The 27,944-nt window shown below is 33.6% G+C and overlaps 1 protein-coding gene and 1 non-coding gene across 2 annotated transcripts in view; one reads left to right on the top strand and one right to left on the bottom strand.

Moving 5' to 3' along the window:
* Nucleotides 1–27,944, top strand: part of LOC123714658 (serine protease inhibitor dipetalogastin) — a 63,213-nt gene that overhangs the window by 15,959 nt on the left and 19,310 nt on the right. Inside the window, exon 2 of the mRNA XM_045669020.1 lies at nucleotides 16,477–16,585. Within this exon, the coding sequence (XP_045524976.1) occupies nucleotides 16,537–16,585 (49 nt within the window). The 5' untranslated portion in view covers nucleotides 16,477–16,536. The remainder of the gene's footprint in view (nucleotides 1–16,476; nucleotides 16,586–27,944) is intronic.
* Trnai-uau lies at nucleotides 14,406–14,497 on the bottom strand. The gene is given in 2 exon segments: nucleotides 14,406–14,441; nucleotides 14,460–14,497. It is a non-coding gene; the product is annotated as a tRNA-Ile (tRNA).

A 27,944-nucleotide genomic window follows, 5' to 3' on the forward strand; every position in this document is an offset into this window, starting at 1 on the left:
TTTCATTTTTATAACAATATGACTATTGTTATTGAGAAAGTTGTCTACGGTTTTTTAACATGAGGAGAAAAACTAATTAGTATTTTTAATGTCAAAATGTTTATGATTAAACACGAATATTCTAAAAGATACATTTTTATTTTTATTGTTATTATTTTATTAACTTTTTAACTAAAATTAGCTAACAATAGTTTGTTTGCTATATGTCGTGATGGCAAATGGCTCTCGACCCCGTTGTGGCGACCCCCGTTCCACCTCTGACGATCCCCAGCTTTGTGCTCAGGTTTTGTGATACCTGGCCCATGCGTTGCATCTTTTTGAATATATTATAACCCATTTATTATAAATATATATGAAATATAATCAGAATAATTGTATATATAGTATTTGTTCGACGTCTGTCGTTCCACAACTGAGCCTTTTTAAGGCAGTTTCACCACCACTATGTGAAAGCAGCTGCCCACTGAAGTATTCCCGAACAAATTCGATTTAGGGACCTTCATTTAAGTATATCCTCTGGCATGATAAATGTTTTTCTCGCTTTTAACTGTGCCAGCTTGTGGTGCCTAAACCATTTCATAAATTTTCCTCTACAGTTATTACCAATCCGAACTATATACGTAAAATAACATATATTTATTTATATCTTTTAACTAGTAAACTAGCCAGTGCATGCAGCCAGAAAACAAACAAATATTTCTATATTAAAGCCTTTTTAATTACAAGATAGATAGATATGTTTCTTAAGTAATCTAAGATAAAAATATCACCTATTAAACAATATACCCACGTCATTACATTATACAGTTTCAGTAGATGTCGGCAAAGTAGACAGAGGGTGAAGGCCGAGAGAAAAAGCCGGCGTAAAATACATGCGTAAATTTCCATAACTTTGTGACTTCCTTATAAATTCAGCACACCAAAGCGTTTTTTAAGTAAATCACTTAAATCTTAGAATTTCACAGCATTATATACATATTAAGCTCATAAAAAGCTTCCAAATTGCAATGAAAGCAATGTCATTGTGAACCGGCGGAACAATCATGATTTTATTTTGTTTCCATGGCCGTGTTCACTTTCAAATCATACTATAATCATTATCATTTAATGCTTATTTGATGATGTGAGAGTTGTTTTGTAAACGAGCGACTGCGTTTTTAATTTAATTTTCTTGTGTGCTGGCTGATAGCTTGTAGCTGTATCATACTGCCTATAATAGAAAAGTTAATGTTTTCTATTCAAGCACGTTTTTCGAGTTGATACAGACGCTGTAAAACACTTGAATCGGAGAGCAAACAACGTTTATGGAGAACGACGAGGTAAAAACCCGGTCAGTTATTGGATAGCTTAACGTTAATAAAAATAAATTGTAGAATTATTTTTAGCTTTTGCGCTCCTAAATGCTATAGTTACATTGATAACTAAGTGGTTTTCAAATATAGTGTATTATTATGTGAAATATACTATTATTTATTTAATTTATTCTAGATTAATATACATACAAATACTCTCCGTAAACATTACACTAAAATACAGAACGCTTATTAACTATGCGTGATATGTACAGAACAGAATATCCGAAGTCCTAGAAGATTTTTATTTACCTAAGTTTTAAACTGAAGATTGTCTATGGTTAGTAAAGGCTGTAAAGATTAAGTCTTTTGTTAATAATAATACGTTAGAAGTGTATTGCTGTCCGTGTCTTTCTCTTTAAGCGTGAACTTATTTTATAACCTCGACGTCCGTCGTTCTAATACTGAGCAAAACAGGATTTGCCAAGCACCACCACTACGTAGAACCAGCTGCCCACTGAAGTGTTTACGAACCTATTCGACTAAGGCTCAAGGTCATTGAGTATCCATGGGCGGTATCACTAAATTAGGTGAGCGTCCTATACGTTTCGCTGATATTATGTTTAAAACAAATATTTTAGGCTCATAGATATGATATTAAACCATAATATAATTAAATGTTCCATAGCTGTTCCTAGATCTTTAGAACTAAAAATGTGTCTGCCGCGATATTTTACTTGCGACGAAAAAGTCGCTCGGTTACAACGTACGTGCCAATTTACGCCAGCAAAAAAGTCATTGTCCATTACACGCTGACAGCAAAAACATGACAGCTTTAATTGGCTGTAAAAGAGTTTTAATAAGATTATGGGTCAACTTTTTTTGCTAACAGTTTTCGTCTAGTCATTCTTGACATAGAGACCTCAAACAGGACTATCGTTGAATATAATATTTTTCTAACGGTACTCGGATGTCTTTGAATCGAAACTGACAAAGTTATTTGAATTTAGAACAGAAACTAACAATTCATATTCGTCTCACCTTCGGACAAACAAGAAAGCTGGGGCGGCCGCAGAGCAGGCAAGAAATAATAAACGGCTCAAATATAGGAGTATTTCCTTCAACTTTGTTCCCTTTGGAGTAGACTCTTGGGCCGTGGGGTTCAAGTGCACAGGTGCTAATTAAAGATTTAAGTTGGCGTCTGGTAGATAGTACCGGTGACGCCAGAGCTGGTGCTTTCCTGGCTCAACAAATAAGTATCTCTATACAGCGAGTAAATGCTGCCAGCCTTAAAGGTACACTACCACACGCACCAAACTTTTAAATTTGTTTGATTAATCTTTTTAATAATTTTGGTACTTTTGATGCTGGCAGCAATTCTTCGCTGTATTGTGATATTTATTCGTTGAGCGCGGGAAGCACCAACTCTGCAGTCATCGGTACTATCTACCAGGATATATAAATGTCATGTTTTATTAACATAGAACGATATTTTACTTTGTCTCTGTTTAATAATTATAATATCCTGTGATTATTGCACAGGACATACAGGTCTATCAGCTTCAACCAAACCTTCAAAATTATATGAACGTAGTGAGAAGGAGAGAACGTTCAAGAGCCATTGAAGCTTATAAAAAAGTTTCTGAATAGCTTTTAGCTAGTTCAATTTCCTTGCTTAAAATGCGAGGGAGTTCATTTTCTAATACACGAATAATTCGCGGGCGAAGCTACGGTCGAGGGCTAATAATATGTATTGTAGTACCTCCTTCGCTTCGTTTAACTCCTTTTGTTTATTCCGTGTCATTATCATGCATAAAGTGGTATGCTAATTACATATCATTATACACTTACTATATACTATGTTACTTCAAAGTCAAGGTCAAAGATAAAAATCATTTATTCATATAGGTAACACAATGACACTTATGAACCTCAATAGAAAAATAGTATACATTAAATGCTTCTAATTTTACATTTACTGCCAGTTATCAAATTAAGGGCGTAGAACGGAAGAGAAGAACTGGCAATAAACTCTCCGCCACTCTTAAATCTCCAAGATTTTTTTTGTATTACACAACGTTTGTAAGGAGCTGCAACCATCACACCATGTTCCACATGACATCAGCAGGAGGCATGGTGAAATAGGAGCACGCACTTACATTCTCGTGGGAACACGCAAATACATAGTCGAAATAACTAACATCACCGCATACTCGAATTCAAGTTCGACCAGTCTTATAAATGAATAAAAACTCTGTTGAAATCAGATATAAATTGATTGAAAATAGTATAAAATATGCATACCTTGCACTTCTTTTGTTTGTTGCACGTCATTATCATGCATAAATTGTATGCTAAAACATATTTTTATACAGTTACTATATTACTATTAAATGTATAAGTTTTTATTATAGATACAATTTTTACTAAACTATTATTATTCGTCTTGGCATCTGCCACGATTGTTTTTCGCTTAAAGAATAAAAGCCAGTTGTAAAAGTAGATCAAATTGTTAATAACAGTAATGAGAATTCTTCGTAAAATGTTTTGCGAGCTTTTACTATGAGCTTAAGGTATGAGGAAGCGTAATTTTACTGGTTATAAACAAAGACACGTTAACTTAAGTATGGCCTCAGAGATTAAATTTTAATGATGTATAATTAAATATATGTGCACAAGGAGACGGGTACATAACGGGTTCAAAGTCCAATTCTTCAATCATATTTATTTGTTTATAAACAGCTTATCAACAATCGGCTTATAAACATAACGAAATAAAATAAAATATTATAAAAACAAAGAAAAATTATTTCAAATTGTGGATTTTCAGACCTTGCTCGTTTATCAGATGCTCAATCTGGATATCGATGAGTGAGGATCATGTCTCTGAAGATAATTATTTGCTGTTTTTTTTCTTAAACTTTGCACACTTACCGCCTATTTTACATTTTCATCTTTTATTGTTTTCATACCTTGTACACTTACTAGCTTTAAAGTCCTATATCCCACATGCGAGGCAGAGCGCCACTAGTGTAGAAAACCAGCGTAATTGGTTTTGGGCAGCTCTTTTGATTTCACTTTACGTAATTCCAGCTTACTTTGCCTCTGCAATTATTCTTCTTATGTGTCTGATTTAGGCGGCCATCTTGAGGGTTTCAGTTGAGGGCTTGGGTGACTTGGATCCCTCCGGTATGACCCACCCATTTCTACCACCTTCTTACCACAAATAAAAGTTCCGCTCCTTGCGATTTTGACATCGAAGTAAACGTTTCGTTAACAATGCTAAGTAAATACAGCAATAAGCTGTCTTCGGAAATCTTTTACGCAGAGAATGGACGTCCTAGAATTTGTGTTATAACTTAGCATTTGCATAATATACATACAAAGTGTTTAGCTATAAAGTACAATAAGATATTGTAGCATTTAACGTAGTCTAGACACAGCTGTTGGAACGGTACCTCAATAAGCACAGTACCGCAAGCTAAGCTGCTCGCACAGTAAAGGATTCGCTATAAGTAATTTTTACTCAATATAAAATTTATAATCTTTTATGAAAATTGTTATATTATTTAACAATTTACAAAAATATCCCAAGCGAAATTAGAGAATTCTGTAAAAATTATAAATAGGCTTTATTGATTAGGGAGCGTTCAAGTATTACGTCACGCAATGTTTTGAGATTCTTGTCCCCCCCCCCTATTAAACGTACCGTAACTTTTTCTGTAACCAATAGTAAAACGTTTCGTGACCACCCCCAGTGATTCTTTATACCTAAAACTTACCATTATTTAGCGTAAAGTACTGGAAAGTCGAAAATAATATTATCAATAACGCGTAATTCAATCCCCGTCCCACATCGGAATGTTTTACAAGAGGACCCCCCCCCCCCAATTCGTTACGTAATACTTCAACGCCCCCTAATCAATAAAGCTTGTTTATAATTTTTAACGATTATTTAAATGTTTCTTATCCTTTGATGATTGGGACTAGTTCATATATTTATGGCTGCCCTGCCTCACAAACAATGACAATTGACTTGTAAACTGGTAGTAAATGTAAATTTAGAAGCTATTTAATATATTTTCTGTTGACGTTTAAAAGTGTACATGGTTACCTATATGAATAAAGTTGTTTTTGAGTTTCCTTGTTAAACTAAAACGATAAAGTCGAAAAATACACAAGATACACAATATCGCTACTGTGAACTATGTGAACACATGAAGCTATCGAAGGGTTCTGGCCCTTGATATCACAAGAACCTTGGCCTTCACCGTGCACATATCCCCTAGGTACAAAGAATCGGATTGGAGAGCATTTGGGTTGAGCCATCTTAAGACTTTAGCCCGAAAGTGGATAGTAAGCCAACAAATCCCCTCTTGTTACTAATTTTCTATTAATCACCACGACCAAGACAAATAATATCATGGAGTAATTGCTACTAATGTAACTTTATTATTAAATTATTAAATATGTGTTTATTCATTTTAAGTACAATCGCATTACAATGTGTAAGATTTGGGAACCCTTTTAAGTAAAAAATACCTGTGTCAGGGTTTCCAGCTCTTTCGTAACAAACTTAATTATAAATTCCTTAAAATATTTAATTATATATAATTTAGTTACATCTTTTATTTTATTTATTATTGTTAACTAAACGTTAAGATAAGATAAGATTTTTATTGATTTTTCGACATTATCGTTTGGCTTAATAATGTAAGGATATTGTATCTATTTTAGTAAATAAATATGTATGTAACGAAATATACAAATTACGGTATAATATTTTGGTATATAGTGTTGGTGCTCGGCAAAAACTACCTTAAAAAACTAGGAAGAATCGTCGATTAGAATTTCGTATTCTACCTCGACGTCCAATGATGAAAACTACTATACTATGAGCTCTTTAAAAATACGATAGCTAATATTTGAATGTATAATTAATATTATATAGAATAAAGCATACAGTGGACACGAAACCTATCGCTAACGTTATCAGACACGCTCCACCGGCAATTATATTTTTTTAAACAACAAAAACAAGATAAGGTATTATGATAAAAAAATATAACGTTTTTACTATACAGTATGGCTAATGTAAGATTTAGATTACGAGATTTTCTGCTTCTTACACTGCTGTATACCGTTTTTTGTCTTACGTGCACGGCTCTACGTTGTTAAGATTATTGTAGGATTACAGCGGTTTCACGTAATACGTACAGAGATAATGTCAATGGGCCTAGATAATTCACATGAATTATTGTCGAAATTGAACTTTAAAATTTGAAACTAGTTAGTTTTTAAACAATCTTTGTCTTAGGCAATGCCCTTTCCTTGATAAATACGTAGGGTTCAACGACCTTAAACAATCTGAACAACTTGTACGTACAGTCCATGTTTTCTAATTTGGTTTAAATCAAAACTCTCTCTCCCTTTAATCGGCAGCTTATGTCTGAGCGTCGTGGTCAAAATATCTAAAGCGGACTATCAGCTTCCATCGGTTTCTCTCCAGCGGCTCTCTTACGACAGTGTACAGTTATGAGGACTTGATCTTTTGCCTTCTGTGCTAGTAACCAGAATCAGTTTCTTCAATTTCTCATCGCCATTGCGCATTGTATGGCCGAAATAAGATAGGATTCGCTGTAGGCATATGATAGACATGCGAGTCCCTATGCGGAGTTGGGTCAGCATCAGAAATCATCGGAAAAAAGAACCTTAGAAATCACGATTTTATCACTAAGCACACGCTTTTGTATACGTATCAGGAACTTGGATGCTATGAGTCTAATTAGATTCAGGATAAATGGACTGAAGTGAAAAACACAATAGATTATAAACAGTTTCCACTAACAATATTTTAATGCGTGATGTAGACGTTGCCGTCTTGGTTTACAGTTTTTATTTATTTATTTATTTACACTTCGTTACACTACAAAATAAAAATAAAAATTAACATAATTAAATCAAAAGGAGGGCAACTGGCGGCCTTATCGCTTACGAGCGATCTCTTCCAGGCAACCACTGTGAGTAAAGAAAAAAAAAAAATGTATTAAATAAGATAGGCAAGTAGTGCAAAATACATGTAATACACAGTTATTAAACAAAACTAAACAGGAATAAAATATTAAAGATACATTAAAGAGTAAAAAGACACATAAATCACGATAATTTAAGATAAGTCTCACGTCAGTTAGTAGTTAGTAAGAAAGTTCGGGATACGATGTGGACAGGTAATGTTTGTACAGAAGAAATTTAAAGGAAGATAAAGAAGGAGCTAAGCGAATAGGGACGGGAAGTGAATTCCATAGCCTAACTGCGGAGACCTTAAAGGAATCGCCAAGAAAGGAGGAGTTATGAGATGGGATTTCAAGGGTATAATTTTCGGAAGAGCGTAAGCTATAGTTATGGGCTCCCAAAAAATTGAAATCATTTTTGAGATAGGAAGGAGTTTTAGGGTTGAACAGGATGGAATATAGGAGATGAAGAACATGAGCATCGCGTCGCTGACGAATTGGCAACCAGCCTAGCCGCTTACGGAACGCAGAGATATGATCGTACTTTCTTAGACCGAATATAAATCTGATACAGAAATTTTGGAGACGATCCAGTCTATTTAGCAATTCCTCGTTAAGATCGGAGGAGCAGGAATCGGCGTAGTCCAGTAAAGGCAGGAGGAGAGATTGCGCCAGTGAGGTTTTGGTACTAAAGGGAAGAAAATTACTAAGACGTCGAAGGATACTGGAGGCACCGTATAATTTTCGGCTAACTTCTTTAACATGCTGCTCCCAGGATAAATTTTGATCAAATAAAACCCCCAAATTTTTTACTGTACGGCTAAAATTTAAAATTACACCATCGATATGGATAGGGGGTAAAGTTTTGTGGGTAATTAAAAGAAATTTCATAATATTAATAGGTATCTTAAGCCAGATGTGGCGCGGGCGCCATTCTCCACTTACCTCTCAGTCAATTTGTAATATAATTCATTAATCCTAAGCCTTCAAAAAAAAATATATAGCGATAAGTTAATTAATTGAGATAAGTGTCTGTTAAAATTAATACATACAAAATCTTTGTGCAAATGTGAATTATTGTTTTCTGACAAGAGATGACTAAAATTTTAAGTTTCATTAAAACTTATTTATTTTATTTGCTTTATATAATTTGTATTCAGAAGGTATTTATCCACTAGCTACAACCTAATTCTAAAAGTTTACGCTCTGAAGCAGTTGTAAGTGCGTGCTCCTATTTCACCATGCCTTGACAATCTGAAACAAATCTTTTTAATTTATTTTATTATTGTTTTTTACTTAAGATGTCATGTGGAACATGGTGTAATTGTTGCAGCTCCTTACAAACGTTGTGTAATACAAAAAACTTGGCTATTAAAAAGAGTGGCGGAGAGTTTATTGCCAGTTCTGCCGTTCTACGCCCTTGATTTGAGAACTGGCAGTAAATGTAAAATTAGTAGCATTTAATGTATATATCTTTTTTTTTACATTCATAAGTGTACATTATGTACCTATTTGAATAAATGATTTTGACTTTGATGTAGTCCACTGTTTCAAGGTAATTAATTTGACATGAATTATAATTATTACATCATTCATACGGGATTGATACGTGATGAATGATATTTATTTTTAAAGAGTGCAACAATAATAGCATACCTACTAGGCCTCAAGCTATTCGGTTATACCATTTAAGTATTATTACGAAACTTAACATATAAAGACTAAAAAATCCTAACCTTTTATTACGATTTTTTATGATTAATAGTAATCTTAGCGATAAAATGATGTATGCTTAACGTGACCAGACATGCCGTTTTGAACTTTCCTTTTTTCCAATTACGACGTCCCGGTGTCCCCGAAGTGAACTGTTAGACGCAAAATTTGAGCAGCAGAATGTAAAAAAAAGCTGAGAGTTTATTTGAAATCGTCACCAGCTATATAAAAACAAATGTTTTCTTCTGTTCAACTAACATAACATTTTGGGTCCATATTGCAATTCGTAACTTTTAAGCCAACTTGATTTTGACAAAGCGATTTTTTTTATTCGACCTATATTAAACCAATGTCCCGTTTTGAGTCAAATAATAAATGGTCACCTTATGTATGCCTCGTATTGTATTGAACTGGTGTGGTTATTTGTCAATGTGTGTTGTATGAATGTTTTTATTCGTAACCCGAATTTTACATCGATTTCAAAATGAAACTGCTTGTATGTGCGTATTTAAGAGTAAACTTTTATCTATTAGTAAATTGTCTGTTCTTTGGAAATCAAAAATTCATAACATGTACGTTAAACATTTTATAATCTGTGATCTGTTGTCACGAAATTTGCCCCGCCACGTCAAAAATGTAAACAGAGTCTAAATCTGTTTATTTAAAACAAATAAACATATGACAATAAAATAATATCGGGAAATGAAAAATCGTAAATATTTTTAAAACTTTTTTTTTTAAATAATTCGTAGCTAAAACAGCTAAAATTACGCCCATTAATTAATCTTAAGATAAAGATCGCTTTAACGATGTACGACAAAAGTCGTGCAATATTGACCATTATAACTTTCCTTATTGAGGTTCAGGTCAAGCTCAAGGCTATCAGATGACCTTCTTTTTTGTCATGCGACCCTGGTACGGTTCAAGTTGTAGGTCGGACATAATGGATTTAAATTGCTTCAAAATGTTTTTTTTTTCAGATTCTAGAATTTTCCTCATCATAACCATAGATAGATATAGTTTTATTTCTTTATACATAATACATATATATCTCATTAAATTTCAAAATGCCTTAATAATTAATATATATTTTTAAATCGAGTCATTAAAATCTTTCTTCAATACTTTTTTTATATATGAAGCGAAAGTTGAGAGAATTTATCTATCTATATGAAACTAAATTATAGTTAATGTCAACTTAACAAGTCCGTTTTTCTCTTTGCAATAGGAGGAAAACGGTAATCCCTAATAAATAACCAATAAAATCCACACTAGAGAAATTACAAGATTCTTTAAGGCCCCTTTAAAAACTACTCATTATATCGCTTATGGACAATAAACTGGTCAAGGGTGTTATTTACAACGTACTTAACCTAGAGGTCAATAACCTTTACGCGTTCTTAATTTAAAATAGGTCACTTCGTTGCGTTCACATGTTTTTTTGTGAACAACTTCGTTGGTTACCGTCTAATATATTTATAGTAAGATATGTTTGTTTTGCTGTAAATAAAACACTAACTAGTAATGAATAGTATTTTATTTGACATTTTCACAACAGTATTTCCTGTTCCGTTCCATCTCGACTGTTAAAATGTAAAGCAGTGTACGTTCAACGGTACAGCGATCAACCGAAACAGTTATTCCGAAACCATTGTGTTGCGTAAAATATATGATATTACCCCCAACACAGAGAGAAACTGGTAAACATAAATACTAACGCTTCACCGAGTGTATTGTTATAGGATCTTCGCAAGTATGGACGTATCCCAGCACGCTATTTCAACTATGTATATACAAAAAAACTTTATCAAGTTTACCAAGATTACATTTTTCATTAACCCTTTTCGTCGTTTAAAATTATTTCTACAAATGTTTATAGTCTAGCCTAACAAAGACGTTCGAAGCGACTTTTAAATTGTATGACTACGTTTTTATAACTTTCAAAAAGAATTTGGTGTTTAACAACACGACCCTCGACGAAGTGAAGGCCTCGAAAATCCTCCAAATTCTTCCACTTTTGATCCTCGCTATATAATGATAATAAATTATATATAATAAGTATATTATCCGACACAAATATTGTAAATTAATCCCATCAAAGTTATTATTGCATCTTCAATTAAAATTGGCATATTTCAGTCGGCATTCCACGGATTTAAAAATAAAAAGGTCCAAGGTATATTCTGAGAAAGAGGTGAAATAAGATATTGGCGAGATTGGGGTTTTAAATGATTTTTAACGGATCAAGTATGGGTGTGAATTGCTACTGGTTTCGAGGTTTAACGTTATTTTTACTAAATAATGTTGTAAAGAAAATTATTTATAGAGGCTTTTTAATATTAAGAGCATTGCTGGGCTAATTTCTTCAGTGCCTCTCATCCATCGCCGTAAGTTCGATCCCGGTAGCTATGGACTTTCCGATTACAATAATTTACCAAAATCATTAAAATATCTTCCGATGAGAGTTAAAAAATCGACTTAAGATACTATTTAAAAAAAATGTATTACCCAGTAAATGATTACATGCGTGAAACATTATAATTAATATTAATTTGATAACGTATAATAATAAATATGTATGATACAAATAATTTAAGAATTGATATGACTCTTAATGTAAAATGAAAAATTACTATTGAGACAAATTTCACGCCATTATGTGTGGCAATATGCGAACTTGCGATTGTTCCACCATATTATTTTTGTACCATATTCTTGCAATAAATAAATAAAAAAACAAATATGTGCGCGTTTAACATCGCTCGAACGATGAAGGAAAACATAGTGAGAAAATCATCTGGCTTTAGACCCAAAAAATCGACATAAATCTAATTAAAAGCTTGATCACTGACTATCCAGTGCCACATACATTTCTTGGCCAGCGGCTAAAATTGGTACTACCGTCGCCATTTTGAAATGTAATGTAATTTCTTGTTGCGTACAATAAATAATTTTACTACTACATCTACCAAAAATCCTTCTAAATTTATTTTTATTTATGTTCTGTGCAGTAGTAACAATGGAAATGTTTTTATAATCGAACGGTCTTGATTACTAGGTTTCTATAAAGATAGTACAGGTAACAAAACCTTTCATACCAGTTCTTCCTAAGTTTATGTTACATTCATTTTAGCCTAGAACTGTATTCATGTATTCATGTATTTATTTGCATTCTATAACGTTACAAAAGATGTTTATGAGGCTTAAAGCTAAGTACAATATTATGGACCCTGTTAGGGCACAGCAAAAGAAGGCATTACGAAACCTATATAACATAGCTAATAGCAACACAATAAAAAAATAGCACATAAAACTTCACACTCCCGGCTAGTACCAATTACATAGAATAACATTTTTTTATTTATTGAATTTTGTATATTTAGGAATTAATAATCATGAAATTAAGCTATATTTTTATCTTCTAGGTACTCATTAACGCTATAATAACATTTACGTATAAGAAGTTTTTTTAGTTTGTTTGTAAATATATGTATCTTTTTTTCATTTCTTAGTGTCTCCGGTAGTTTATTATAAATTTTGATTGACATGACTAGTGGGCTTGATGCATGTATTTGTAATCGGGAAGATGGTAGGTTTAGGCGTTTTTTGTGTCGAAGTGTATATCTTGTCTGTATGTCTTCGCGTGTGGTGTAAAATTCTTTGTGTGTATGGGCAAATTTCAGACTGCATCTTCTAGATACTAGTATACATTGTTTTACACACTTCAAATTATTCCCGTTATAATGGTTAATTTTTATTCACTCTCAAGCAACGAGCAACGCTCTTACTGGCCAAGAAATGTATGTGGCTAATCATGAAAGAGATAAAAATATTGTAACGGTGCTGTTTTGTTTTTCGCGTTGCACAAAAATGTTACGAACAAATTTAATGTATGTTATATTACAGTAAACTGCAATAACACACCTATTTACTGAAGAGTAACACCTTTCACATATAGAAAGCCTATAATGAGAATGAGAGCCATTCGGGTTAATATCGAAAACGGTAAATTTAAATCTATCCAGGTCGGAGAAAACAATGTGGAACTTACGAAGTCTAGATTCTGTAAGGTTCGTCTATGCTGCTTTGATCATGTTTATTCTATGTAGACTTAGCAATTAATAGATCAATATTTAGCCTAAGTTATTAAACGAAATTAAAACAATAATTACCAAGAGGCTTTGTCCACTAAAGTAGGAAGAAACTAAATTACTAGTCCAAGAATAATGAAAACATTTTTAATTTTTGCTATAGACTAGCATTTGTCATCCCATCCATCCTTTATTACATGATCACAATCATTCACTTATGGTATGTGCAAACGTCTCAACCACGTAAATCTTTGTTTTAGTAATAAGTGTCAGCTTTAAATTTTTCTTTATATGTATTTTGGTGACAATTGTTAAGTTACAATTTCATTAAACCGTTAAGACGGTGCGAGGGGACAGGTCTCCCTAGACTAGATGTTCTTGCTTGAATTACTCTTGTAAGGATTTTAAAAAGTATATGAGCGTGAAGTAGTGGAGTTATGTTCAAATAACTATTGTTAATCGATTAAAATAAAGGGAAACGTTAAATTCTATAGTGTTGCGATGCTGGACTAACAAAAACTGTAACTCGACTTATTTATTGAATCTTTAAGTTGACACAACTTTTACCTATAAATAATATAATTGATGGCCCATTGTTTACGGAAACGAGAATGTTATATTACAATTTATCAATGTATGAAGAATTTGAGGGCTCATTCGTTATTAGCAAAACTGACGTTTTACAATCTATTGGCTACAAGTGTAAGATGATTGTTGACTATTCGTTGCCGCGTTAATATAAACAACTAGCTGACCAGGCAAACGTTTTGCCATGTAAATAGTTTCTAGAGAATATCTAGTGTAGAAAAAATATATATAAGATAGCTCTAGCTATCACCAATTTTTACTTATCACAAATTGTTTGGGATACCCTTTGTCACTAAGGGGTTTGAAAGATAGATAGTAGCCGAGACTTACTGAATATGCATAAAACATTTCATAAGAATGGGTCGAGTCATTTCGGAGAAGTATGGGAACGAACATTGTGACACTAGAATTTTATTTAATAGATTATACTAAAGATATACACAAGTTGAAATACATGTTCAAACATTTACGAAAGAAAAAAATATTAAATACATTTAACTAAGTATTGACTGCGGTTTGTGATCGTGTTTGGTTCAGTTAAAGTTAAACATATACCATCTCCTTTTGTTATAGAATCGTCTTCCAGATTCACTATTGCTCTCTCAAAAACTGGCGATAATTTGTTATTAATATATTGCTGAGTAATTTATCTGAACAGAGATCAACAGAACGTATTGTCGTATAATCGAATCGAATGGTCTCCAAAAATTTGCTCCAGGTGAGGCTCGAACTCACAACCCCGGCATCGCTCACGGCCACTGCCTTATAAGTACCGTGCGCTAACCAATTGCGCCACTGGAGCGATGATGAGCATACCAAATTTTGACATGGTAATCAATGTTAGATAACTACCGTCCATTGCTAAAAAAAATTTTGCTTATAAAAAAAACTTTATTGTAAAAATATTTTAAAGATGAATAAATAAAAACATAATGATATTGTACTACTCACAAATAAAACCTGCTTTCCTCGCTCAACAAATATAATACATCGAAACGCCTTAAAGGTACACACAGGGACCAAACTTTTTAATTTATTTTAGCTTTTTAATTCATTTTCTATATAAATACTAGCGGAACCGACAAACGTTGTCCTGTACTCACGTTTTACATACAAAAAATCTAATAATGTAAATCATTCTCAACTCCACTTAAACACATAAAATGTCAGGAAAATTAAGGTTAAATTACGAAAACATGCATTTGCTCATTCAGCTCAAAACTGTTTGTTAGCTGTATAGATAAATAACCTAGTTACCAACTGCAGCATCTGCCGGGCTGATATTTGTGAATCTAAACCATCTAGGGGCCACCCAAACGCATCAAAAAAATTCAATTAAATCGATCCAGCCGTTTAAGATGAGTTTAGTTACTAAAACTTTTGCACCAGAAACTGGGTTCCGTTGAATAAGTTTAATAATAACTTTCATATACATTATATGTTTATTCAACTAATTCGAGACTTTTATTGAAGACTACTACGTTTTTTTCAATTTGTTATAAATATGGATACGCCGCACTCTTGCCTCCGTCTATTTTCCAACCATTTTGGAGCCAACAGGCATCGCTAGAGATGATGGCAAGCGGCTGGATTAAATGTTGATGTTTTTTGCCTTGGAAGACAGGACGGGCTTTGTTATGGGATGCTTGTTGGACACATTAGCCCAGTCTCACCTCAAACAAGCACGAAAGCTAAGGCCGCAGAGCAGGCGGGAAATAATAAACGGCTCAGAGTCTTTCCTACAAATTTGATTTTGTACCCTTTGGAGTAGAGACTCTTGGGCCGTGGGGTTCAAGTCCACAGGCGCCAATTAAAGATTTAAGTTGGTGCCTGGTAGATAGTACCGGTGACCTCAGACCTGATGCTTTGCTTGCTCAACAAATAAGTATCGCAATACAGCGAGGAAATGCTACCAGCGTTAAAGGTACTGCCACAGATACCAAACTCTTTTTTTTAAATTAAATTAAATTTTTATTTTATTAAAGTATTCCTACATTCTCATTAAACAATATTCAAACAATAACATTATACACAAAAGCCAAAAACGGAATACACATTCAAACATAAACATAAAGCACAGTTTTACCTATTTATACATAAAACATAACAAAGTACAAATTAATACTAAATTCTAGATTATAAGTTCTTAGTTCTAAGATTCATTGATCATTATAATAAATATTTAATATAAAGGAAAAACAACAAAGCAAATAAAATATACCAGAGTTTTTTAAATATTTTTTAAATCATTATTTAGTCACATTAAATATATATTTGCTGGCAATTTGTGTTATAATCTAGGTATACGATACATGGCTGACTTACGTAAATAGTTTTTATTAGACCGAGGAATCTGGAATAGTTGGGTTTGCCTTGTATAGTATGATAAAGGGGTGTGAAAAAGTAAAAGCGACAATAAGTCAGGGCAGTCAATTAAACCGTTGCAAATAGCGTGTAAAAACATTAGGTCGTATTGTTTACGTCTACATTCAAGGGATTCAATACCAACCAATAAACCAATACAAATTTATTATAACAATATAGATTAAGAAAATTGTAAATGCTGTATATTTTATGAATATTATGAATATAATTATATATTATTACTGAATAGTAATAATATATAATAATGCTTAGTTATATTAACTATATATATTTTATGCAAATTATGTTTAATTTTACATCTAATCACATTTATGTTAATTTGATACCGGATGCCTACTAATTTAATTAGTACATTTGTTTTTTCAATTATTTATGTTATTGTTTCTCTTGTTACAGAAGAACACAATGGACCATTGATTGTTGAAAAAAAATTGAGAATTTGTTAAGTGCTTCAAAATGGATGTCAAATCTCATCTCCTGTTAGTGGCTGGCGTGTTTTTAAGCGGTAAGTGTTTTAGCAAACAGTCCTTAAATGGGCAGGACGCTCACATGAAAATATAAATACTAGCGGAACCGACAAACGTTGTCCTGTACTCACGTCTTACATACAAAAAATCTAATAATGTAAATCATTTTCGACTCCACTTAAACACATAAAATGTCATCAAAATAAGTCATACCGTTGGCCATAGGTACTGGAAGGCTTGCAAATGCGTTTCCGGTTTCGTATGCTCTTTTCTTAAAAAAGTCATCACTCTAAGTCATATAGGTTCAGAAATACTTCAGTGGGTTATTGGCTCCATATAGTGGTGGTGCGTGGCAACAATTGACTTAAGAAAAGCTCAGTTGTGGACTACGTACGACTAACTGATATAGGTGGGCCTTCGTATTTTGCCTTAACGTCCAATAATGAAACTCAGCTGCAGGTATTGATCCGAATAACTCCTATGATTATTGCAGTAGAAAATACCGATTGACCCCACATCTCTACCCAAGGCCAAGGGATTAAGCCACCGCTCGGAAGGGTGGTGGAGGTTGTGTATGCCTATGGCTATTGTTAATAAAGACAGACATCATTTTTAACCGACAGATTAATGAGTATGACGAGTTAGAATTGGATATTTCAGTTTCTTTTTAGGCTTTCAAGCACGTGTTCGAAGAGTCAGTTTTTTAGGTCATTTCTCGGAAGGTACATGTTATATCGTTTACGAGTCAAGGCTGTATATTTTGCTCAATTAGTCTTTCTTAATTTTATAAGCGTGATTATCGCCAGAGTTACACTGGGAGACTACAGCTCTCTTCAGCATTATAAACATAGCATAACATTTAATTTGGCATTAACTATTAATAAGCCTTTTTATATGCAAAAAATTTACATTAAAATAATTATAGATAGAACTATAGAACGAATTCTTAACTCTTTAAGTATAAAAACCTCACGAGAGGCCCAGGCCTCAGGTTACCCCTTCCAAAGTTCCCTTTCATGTCATGCCGGGTCCAGCTGCACCAGGTCGTCGGAACAACGCCACGCTCTCCCACCGCGTGGATGTCAATGTCAGATTCGCGATTCGTCGATTTTAACTGAATTTCCTTTGACGTTGATTTATGGGCTCTGTGACATTTAATGACAATAACAGTTGACAGTAGCGACCGTGTTCTAACATACATAACAATTAAAAGAACAACTTCCTACTTTCGATACTATAAAACAAACTACAATTGAATTATTTTAATGAATGTAATTTTATAAAATGATTGCGAAACGTGATAACCCAATTCTGAAACACGACTATATGCAAATTATTATTTTATTCAATAAATACTTGTAAAGTCGACTCGACGTTCGCTAAAAGCGTAGTTTAGGGATTTAAGAAGAAAGAAAGAGAAAAGATTTAAGGGATTTAGACTACTATCAAAAATGTCGCTGATTTTGACCATATTGAGGATATTATTATGTTATTTGATGAGATTAAAAGCTAGTACTATTTAGTTAATAAAAACAAATTAAACGCATTTAACTAATAATAATACTAAATGAACTGGATCAATAGAAAAATATAATTAAAATATTCATATAATGGTGGCAAAAAATAATCTGTTAATTGGAAGCTAGATTTAATATGGAAATATTTAGCCGAGCGGGAAATTGTTAACTATATTTAAATGCCGACAAGATTTTCCTTGACACATTTTTATGATTAAACTAATGCCAGAAACAATGAATTAGAGAGCCTCCACAGAACTATATAAATTAAGAGCCTCTACTGACAGAGAACTAGAAATTTGAGAACCTCATAGACTTTTCATGTTTAAATTAAGCCATATATCCAATTTAATTATTTTATCTATACACAATCAAAATTCAATAAACACGATTAACATCAGGTGAGCCTCCTGCCCGTTTGCCCCCTATTTTATAAAAAAAAAAAAAAAAAAAAACATCAACTATGGATCGTCGATCACGATGGTGCGATGCCAATAGCCGTTAATATGACAATTCGATTAATGGATACTATTGATCCTTGTTAAATTTGACCTTCGAATAGTGAATCATTAATTATAGGTCACTCACTTGTGTCTCGAATAATAATAATAAAACTTTATTCATGACAGAAATATGTTTGTGACGTGATACAACGTGATTCTGTGTTTTGTGCAACTAGATTACAATTCTGTGGTACATGGAGTATGTTTAAAACATTTTTTTAAAAGCATAAGTCTTAGTTTTACAACTAATAAAATAAAAGTCGTATAAGATCTTTATTATGCGCATGTATGAGTATGTGTATGAGCGTATAATATACTTTGTATTTGAGAGTGTTGTTTTGTGAATTTACTAAATTTTGTAACATTAAACGGAAAGAATCACCACGGTTTAGTAAGACCACACTCACATTGCCAGAAGTGCGTTGCCGGCCGTTTCAGAATTAGTACGTGAGTTGTGGCGGGCAACTGGTTCCACATAGCTGTCGTGCCAAAATCAATTTTAAAAATGCCATATCAGTTTTAACATGAAATGATTACATTATTTACTTCCAGACACGTCCACCGAGTGGGTTTTGAGCTTTTCATACATATATTTATTACTGTCAAGATAAATATTAGATTTTGCGAACTGTACGAGCTCAAGGCATCATTTTGCTCACTCAGGTTTTCTTATTTATATAAGCATGGCGATTTCCTAAATCATGGGAGTTACACACCGAGAGTATGGCTAGATGTAGGCACTTTCTTGAAGTGTTACATTTCATTTATTCTTTACATAGCAATCAACAATACATCATTGCGCTTTTATGTTGTACATTACATTATAGAGCAGTGTTGGCCTAGTGGCTTCAGCGTGCGACTCTCATCCCTGAGGTCGTAGGTTCGATCCCCGGCTGTGCACTAATGGATTTCCTTTCTATGTGCGCATTTAACATTAGCTCGAACGATGAAGGAAAACATCGTGAGGAAACCTGCTTGCCTTAGACCCAAAAGTCGACGGTGCGTGTCAGGCACAGAATGCTGATCACCTACTTGCCTATTCAATTCACAAACGATCATGAAACAGATACAGAAATCTGAGGCCCAGACCTAAAAGGCTGTAGCGCCATTGATTATTATTATTATTATTACGCGTTGTACGCGAGTAATTTATTTAAAGTATAAGTATTATTCAAAGCACCCAGATGCCTGCAAAGTACACGAACTTTTTCAGCACAGCGTACATTCCGAAACAATAATTAATGATAAACTTGATTAGACTTTTCTGTGCAACATATTTGAAAAATTTAGAACGAAAGATTAAAGCGTAACAAATAAATTCGAGTAACGCCTTAGATACAGTCGGTAATCGTATAACAGTTCTTTAGTTAGCAATTAAAAACATGAAAATAAATGAACATTTTCCATTAATTAACCCAGATTCGAAGGTATTCAATAAACCTGTCAAAGCATACTGTTAATATTTTTACACTTAACATAGTAACACGTGCGCGAGTGTGTGAAACATTGGGCCCGTTTTTGCTCGGTTAGCGGCATGTGTGTACAGGGTGATTAAACTTCAGATGTTTTTTGGTGCAATTCCACCTGACGGCTGTCCTGGACATGCATATTTCACCACTGCTTCAATGCAACCATATTAAACTGTCTAGGGAAAATGGGGGTAAGGCGTTTCACTCTTTTGCTGTTACGAGAAAGACGATCCAAATTGTGCGGAACTTGAAGATGTCGACTAAGTGGTGAAGCTGCAGCGTGCTTCTAGATGAGCGTAGTTCCATGTAGTATTCGAATGAAATCTGTAGAAGACTGAAAGGCAACTGAACGGAAATAATATTGCCCTGGTATTAATTGTCATGTTGGACATTTTGTTATTATAAATGTTTTAATGGAAGTTTAAGAAGACCCGCGAGTGGACTTGGGTAAGCACTTAAAATATTGCTATCACTGCAATTAGCTATTTTCAATAATATTTATATTTCGGGATAAATTGCGGTTTGTGTGAATACATGTGAAATATTTTTGGAACACCCTGTATATAAACAAAAACTCGTAACATCATTATCTTAACGCTGGCCTACATTGGTTTATCCTTACTGTACACGCAAATGGTTAAATAAATACTCCACAATTACGATACGATACGTAAAAATAACGAAAGTTTTTATTTTACTAACAAATTATTTTCGTAATTTTTTAACGACTCTGAGAATTCCTTTTGCTTCATAGCATTTTTATTTATTTACAGAACTACATACATTATCCTTACTGTCCGATGGCAATAAGATATTCTCGAGAAATGTCGATAAGTCGATAGTGTCGCTAATGTTGATAGAGAGTCTGAGACAGCATTCAGTAGGCAACGTCTTTGTTAACGGGATCTGTTCAACTGATTCTGGCCCTTGGTATCGCCAACAACCTTGGTCTTCGCCATCTCACATATCCCCAAGGTACAAATAAACCGAGTTCTTGGAGAACACTTGGGTTACTCACCCTCACCCGCAAGACTTTCATTATATGTCTTTTTTGTGGCTAATTAACTAAAGATAAAACTATAATTACGTCATAAAGGTTAATTAGAAATTGGCTTGGTCTTTCCTTCGAATTGTATCAGTCGCTTCCCACCATAGTGATAGCTATGATGGAGGCTGATATTGAGGGCCAATGTAACCTTGAAGCATTCTGTGAGGCCGTCGTACTTAAAGGGAACGCGGAGAGGATTTGGGGCATCCAGAAGCCGACCCTCAACGCGAAACAGGCCTGCGGCGACATGATTATACTCGAATTCCAGCTTCAGCTCCAGATTGCGCAGCTTAGAAGTTGAGCTCGCAGTAGCGCAGCATAAACTCTTGCCAGAGACACGGATTAAGAGAAACTGTTCCGTGCCTTCCGTTTATAGCAGCAGCAGATGGGGCTTTTAGCTTTCAGTGGGTCCCCATATCAGTGGGGTCACATCACCACACACAGTCCTCAAATCTGGAAAAAAAATATCCCGGAAATCAATCGAACATTCGTTTGATAACACGTAAGATATCACGACATCTTTTTAACATTTAGATAAATGTAAAATCCATGCATATTTTGATGTTTATCTATACATCAAAATATGCATGAGATTTATCTGTTTCGCTAAAGATAAATCTATCAACGTGTTGTCAAACCAGTCGGTCGATTGATATCGCTTGAATATAAATTATTTTAATGTCTAATCAGTCTAAGCAGGTTCATTTATCTTAGATCTTGACTATCATAATAATGTATGACCACTGTTGCGAATGAAACGTCCGTTTTGACACAAGTCAGCTGTCATTTAAGCTTTTCTACACACATAGTTGAGAATCATTTATTGTAGCTTCACTGGATTATTATTATTAGTGTGTATGTATTTCTAATATTTATAGTCATAACTAATGAACGTAACAGTCGTCCTGTCCTGTACACACATCTTAAATACAAAAAAAAAACTTAATCATTATTGAATCCAAAAACAAATGTTAAAATCGGTCCAACTGTGTAAAAATGTAATTACGTGCACATAAGATATATATTTACAGCTTAGGTACGTCCATATTTTAACTAAAAATGTTATACAATTATTATGCAATGTCGGCTGAAATATCCTCCTTCGATATTGTTCCCTTTGGAGTAGACTCTTGGGCCATGGGGTTCAAGTGCACAGGCGCTAATTAAAGATTTAAGTTGGCGCCTGGTAGATAGCCAGTGGCCACAGGGAAAATAATCTTTAATAATTTTTATTATTATCATATAGGTTAAGAGTGGTTAAAATAATTTATCTATTCAATTGATTTTTTTTATTAAATTACCAGTAAACCATCTCAAAGTACATTATTAAATCCCAGTATACCCTATTAAAGTGCGCGACTAAGCGGGGAAGGGAAAAACTAAAAATATAGTTTTAGTACTATAATTTAAACAAAGTTCTTAATAAGACGTCAAAGGAGAGTACTACAAGTATAAATTAAACAAGGTTTTTAATAAGTCAAGTTATTTTTCATTTAAACGCGTTTGTTATCAGCGAAGAAAATCAATTTAATTGCACTAAATATTGGCTTGAGATTACGGTAAAAGCTTAACTGTATTAAGCTCCAGCTTTCGTGGAATTCGTACGAATTACACATTCAAGTACGTACATGAAATAAAAAGTGCAGTTACAACACGTACATACGTCACTCTATAGCCAATTCAGAAGCATCACAATCTTGATTTAAGAGACTCACCAGAACTTCGTAGGGATTTATCAAATCGTATTCGTATGGATCAAATTTGGTTCGAAAAATAACGAAACGCAAAGCGTCCTTGCTGGGAGCGATTGGACCGGATTGGTACCACCGTTGCCGGAAACATAACCTTTTTACTGTGTCGACTCGCAACAGTCCAGCAACAAATTCCCATTTCCCGCTTCGCCGGACATATTTGTTTATAATCGTAGCTAACGCTTTCTGGTATTGGTAAATAAATAATTTATAATGTACAGTAGTATGCCTACATGATGTTAATTTTTTAACAAAATAGCGCGTAATGAAAAGTTATCCCGGTGAAGGCATCATGTGAATCTTATTCATTTATACTTTGTTCACATAATATACATAATTATTCAAACAAAAAAACAAAAAGTAAGTAGGTTACATGTTATTAAGCAACAGGCGGCCTTATCGCCAACAAGCGATTTCTTCCAGGCAACCCTAATATGGGAGAATAAAAATGAAACACGTACAGAGGGTAAAGTAAAAGAAGTGCATAATTAATTAACAAAAAAAAACTCAAAATAACATGCAACTATAACTAAAATTAAATAAAATAAATACCAAAGAATAAATATTTATAATAATATGTATAGACAAGTAAAAGCTCTATCAAAGGTTAATTGACTCACAATTAATATAAGTAGTAGGTAGTCATACAAATAAATTATTGTCAAGTCTCTGAAAACCTTTATTTGCCACCAAAGCAAAGATAAGATAATAGAATTTAAAAAAAGGGCATGTGTACAAAGAATACATGTCAGAAGTGAAAATTCTTTGTAAATTAATTATTACTAAGGTAAAAGCGCCAATATCTTGCGAGTCTAGTTTGGTCACCATGATATTTTTGTTTTACAACAATAAAACAAAAGAAGGTCTGCAATGTTCTAGGTCTAGGCCTCAGATATCTGTTTCGTAACCATTAGTTTTTTTTAAAATACAAGTAGGTGAGCTTACCTCACAATGTTTTCTGTGTAAGTGTTGAATACGCTCATAGAAAGTCCATTGGTGCACAGCTGATCGAGCTTGTGACCCCAGGAGGTATCTAGGCTAATTCTGCTCGTATAGAACACTGATTTCGAAATCTAACCAATAAACAACGAGACGGTTAATTATAACTAAATGCAGTTAAAGTGAAAATACTAGTAATAACATCTAAATTGGATACTAATGAGCTAGAAAGTAAATTACATACGAAATGTTAGGATCCGTGATCTATTACAAGTATTCGATTCCGTGAGCAACAAAATTACTGAAAATATATTTGGGTACATGCTTTTGCTTAAAATCATTAAGATTATATATTTCGTTGTTACAGCTAACATAAGTTATAGATAATATAAACAATTATACTTATTTATCACAATATAGCGAGGAAATGCTGCCAGCTTTAAACGTATAAGGCCACAGGAACCAACTTTTTGTATTTGTTTTAATTTTCTTTTCATTAACTTTTAAATTATTTATATTATTACCATGTAGGTTATGAAAATTGTAAATATGTATATTGAGGTTATGTTTAGGTTTTATTTAAATAAATATATTATACAAAAGACATAAATAAAAATGTTCAAACATTTACGAGAAGAAAACACAAAAATTACTAAATGCACTTAGTAATACGTAATTTATCTGTGTTGTGTGATGGTGTGCAAGTGATTGTAGTTATATGTTGGTGTATGTGGGGTGTGGTAGACACAATCTATTATCCTTAATGGAATCCTAAGATCCTCTTCTTAAACATTAAAAAAAATCGGCTTCAGGCAAGTTGATACACCTTGCACAGTACAGTTTGATGGCTGTCATACATATAACTATATCTATTTATTTATTAAAGTACAACACATACGTAATTCATTTTCTACAGTATATGGGTTCTTAAATATAAATAAATCAATGGCACTCCAACCTTTTTTTAGGTCTGTGCCTCAGATTTCTGTATCTGTTTAATGATCATTTTTTATTCGAATAGGCAGTGGGTGTTCAGCCTTCTGTGCCTGACGCACGCTGTCGACTTTTTGGGTCTAAGGCAAGCCGGTTTAGCCTCACGATGATTTCCTTCACCGTTCGAGCGTTTGTTAAATGCGCACATAGAAAGAAAATCCATTGGTGCACAGCCGGGGATCGAACCTACGACCTTAGGGATTAGAGTCGCACTCTGAAGCCACTAGGCCAACACTGCTCGTAAAATATAAAACAATTACGGTGAATATACATTTTACAAAAAATGTTACACTTTTGGAAGTGAATATTTTCCCGGAAGTAGGAGCCACCTACAAATTTTAGTTTATATTAGGCATTTAAAGTTACTTATTCTCTTAGCAATGCTGATTAGGTACCTGAAAGGCGCTTAACAAGTCTTTTTAATTGATTTTTAAAATAACCTCACAAATGAGGGCTTTTTTATATCCGAGGTGGAAATGCATTTTCGAATCCTCTGCCCTCGAAAGTTGACCCACACCAGAATCTCTGCTATTCAGAGACTGGGTGAGCAATATCCACTAAAACCACCTCGAGTAGTTACTCGCGTTAAACAGGCTCTGGGGTTGCCCTTGTTCTATTTCAACGGCATATTTAAAGACCTCCAGTGCTGTACAAACTTCAGAGGAGGTAGGAAATGAGCCAATCTTCTCCTATTTACTCCGCGTCCAACCAAGCATTACAAATGTTTCTTTCGTTGTGTCAAATTTAAAGCCGTTTATGGAAGATATTTTTTTAATACCTGTAAAATAAATCTTGAGATACAGCTTGAGGCTGCTTGAGCTTGGAGGCTTGAGGCTTGAGGCTTGAGATACAGTAAATGGGGTAATTTTACTTTCACAAGCGCTCATTAATTACGCGAAGAGAAACCAGCGCAAGGGCGTTATAACGATGTCAATATTTATTGACCATTAAGGTATTGGGGTTTGGGAAAGTATTGTGTAACTAACTGTGTACTAAACTCAGAATAAGATTAACTCCACAGCACTGAAGTATTTCCGAACCAATCCGACTTAAAGTCCTTCTAGAAAAGAGCGTAGCAATTCGTTAAAAGCCAGCACATGCGAGCATTCTGGCAATGTGTCAGTTCATGGTATGTATCACTTATCATCAGAAGAGCCTCCAGCCCATTTGCCTCGCATTACATTGGAAAAAAAACTTTCATTTAGCGTAGTTTCATTTTTACTTGTATATTTTCAAAAACAAAAATTACTAATTGATTAATATGATTGATTAATGGTCAAGAATGGGCATGAAACTCCATATTTATAATTAAACAGTTTTAACAATATTTTGTAAACATTGATTTGATAATTACATGAGAAAACCATTACCTAGAATATAAAAACTACTATACTAAAATAAAATAGGCGCGTGTTATAAAACACAATGCAGCAGATAACTAAATTATTATGTAGATGCAATACGCTCTCATATTTAGAAATATTGCAACCATAGATATTAAAATACTCTTTTAAAAAAATGTAATCAATAACATACGGTCCAACAGTGTGTGAGCTACATCAAAAGTAAATATAAACCTGTATGGCTAGAATAGCAACCTGGTGATTTAGTCTACTTTAATTGTCTTATGGAGCAGGATTTCCAAACATTAAAAACATACCTTACATGTGAAATAAGTTTAAAAACATAAAAAGTAAAATCACGTCACACTACGCTGTTATTTAAAAAGACAATCTAATAAAGCTGCTACTATTTCCCGTATCTTAGGAAGCAAGCTGTAAAGTCTTGCTCCGAAATAGATTTTATTTACGACTCGTAATTACTAATAAATAACATTGAACATTTGCGGGCATTCAAGGGTACAAATTATGTACATTTAAAAAAGGTTTACTGGATTTTATTTTATAGTCTTTGGAGACTCGACACAGATTAGCAATCATTTATTAATATAGACAATATAAATCTTTGACGCAAATTTTTGACAGTCAAAAGGGCGGCAATTGTCAGTTTTGACTTTGCCACATAAATCGAGATGTAATCCGTTAAATGTTTGTTGTGTGAAGTTTTTGTTGTTTTCGTTAAGAATATGTTTTAATATGTAGACATAATTGTGTACTCGACACAAGAAAACGCATCAAAAGAAGAATAAGAGAAAAAGAATTGACGATTCAAACAACGCTCACCTAAAAGCTCGCAAGAGTTTCACGCCTTCATTTAAGCGGTGGTTAGTAGACCACATCTCACGTAACATCAGATGGGATTGTGGCCAAACGTCTGTCGAGTTCTGTATAAATGGTTAGTCTCGACTTTTCAATTCAATTCAATTCAAAATGATTTATTCATTTAAGCCAGTTCTCAAATCAAGGGCGTAAAACGGACGAGAAGAACTGGCAATAAACTCTCCGCCACTCTTTTTAATCGCCAAGTTTTTTGTTTAAAAAATGTTCGTAAGCTGCAAAAATCACTGTCTAACCTACAGGTTTGTGTGTGTGTATGTGTTTATATAGTCAATTTTGTTTACGTACTTTCGCAATTATATTAGGTCAAATTATAATAAGCACGAAGCTTTCCTTGTGAAATTTTCCTTCATTGTGTACGCCATTCGTGTCATAACTTTCTATTTTACCCTCGAAAGTTTATCTTTTGATTTCTATCTTAGAGTAAACATTTCTCTACATAGACAAAATATGGCTATATATATATATATTGCATATCCAATGAACTCTAAAGACTCCCGTAGAGAGTAATGTAAAAACCATTTAACAAAGCCTCGATATTTTTTTCTTTATATTGAAATAAATCAATCAATGGCGCTACAACCTTTTTAGGTCTAGGCTTCAGATTTCTGTATATGTTTCATGAGCTTCCTATGCGTGACGCACGTCGTCGACTTTTTTAGTCTTCCTTCATCGTTCGAGCGAATGTTGAATGCGCACATAAAAATTAATGGCGGGGATTTACCCACGATCTCATGGATGAGCGTCGCACGCTGAAGCCACTAGGTCAGCACTGCTCTATTTACATATATATATATATATAAAGCGACGAACACACCTGTATTAATTGTAAATATGTACAATTTTAAAAATAATTTGATCCAGCATTAAAAAAATCCTCTCAATTAACACTAAACGTTTCAATCATTATCGTAACTATAATTGTTATTTTGCAAAATTT

This window comes from Pieris brassicae, chromosome 9 (genome assembly GCF_905147105.1).
Source record: "Pieris brassicae chromosome 9, ilPieBrab1.1, whole genome shotgun sequence".
Lineage (NCBI taxonomy): Eukaryota > Metazoa > Arthropoda > Insecta > Lepidoptera > Pieridae > Pieris > Pieris brassicae.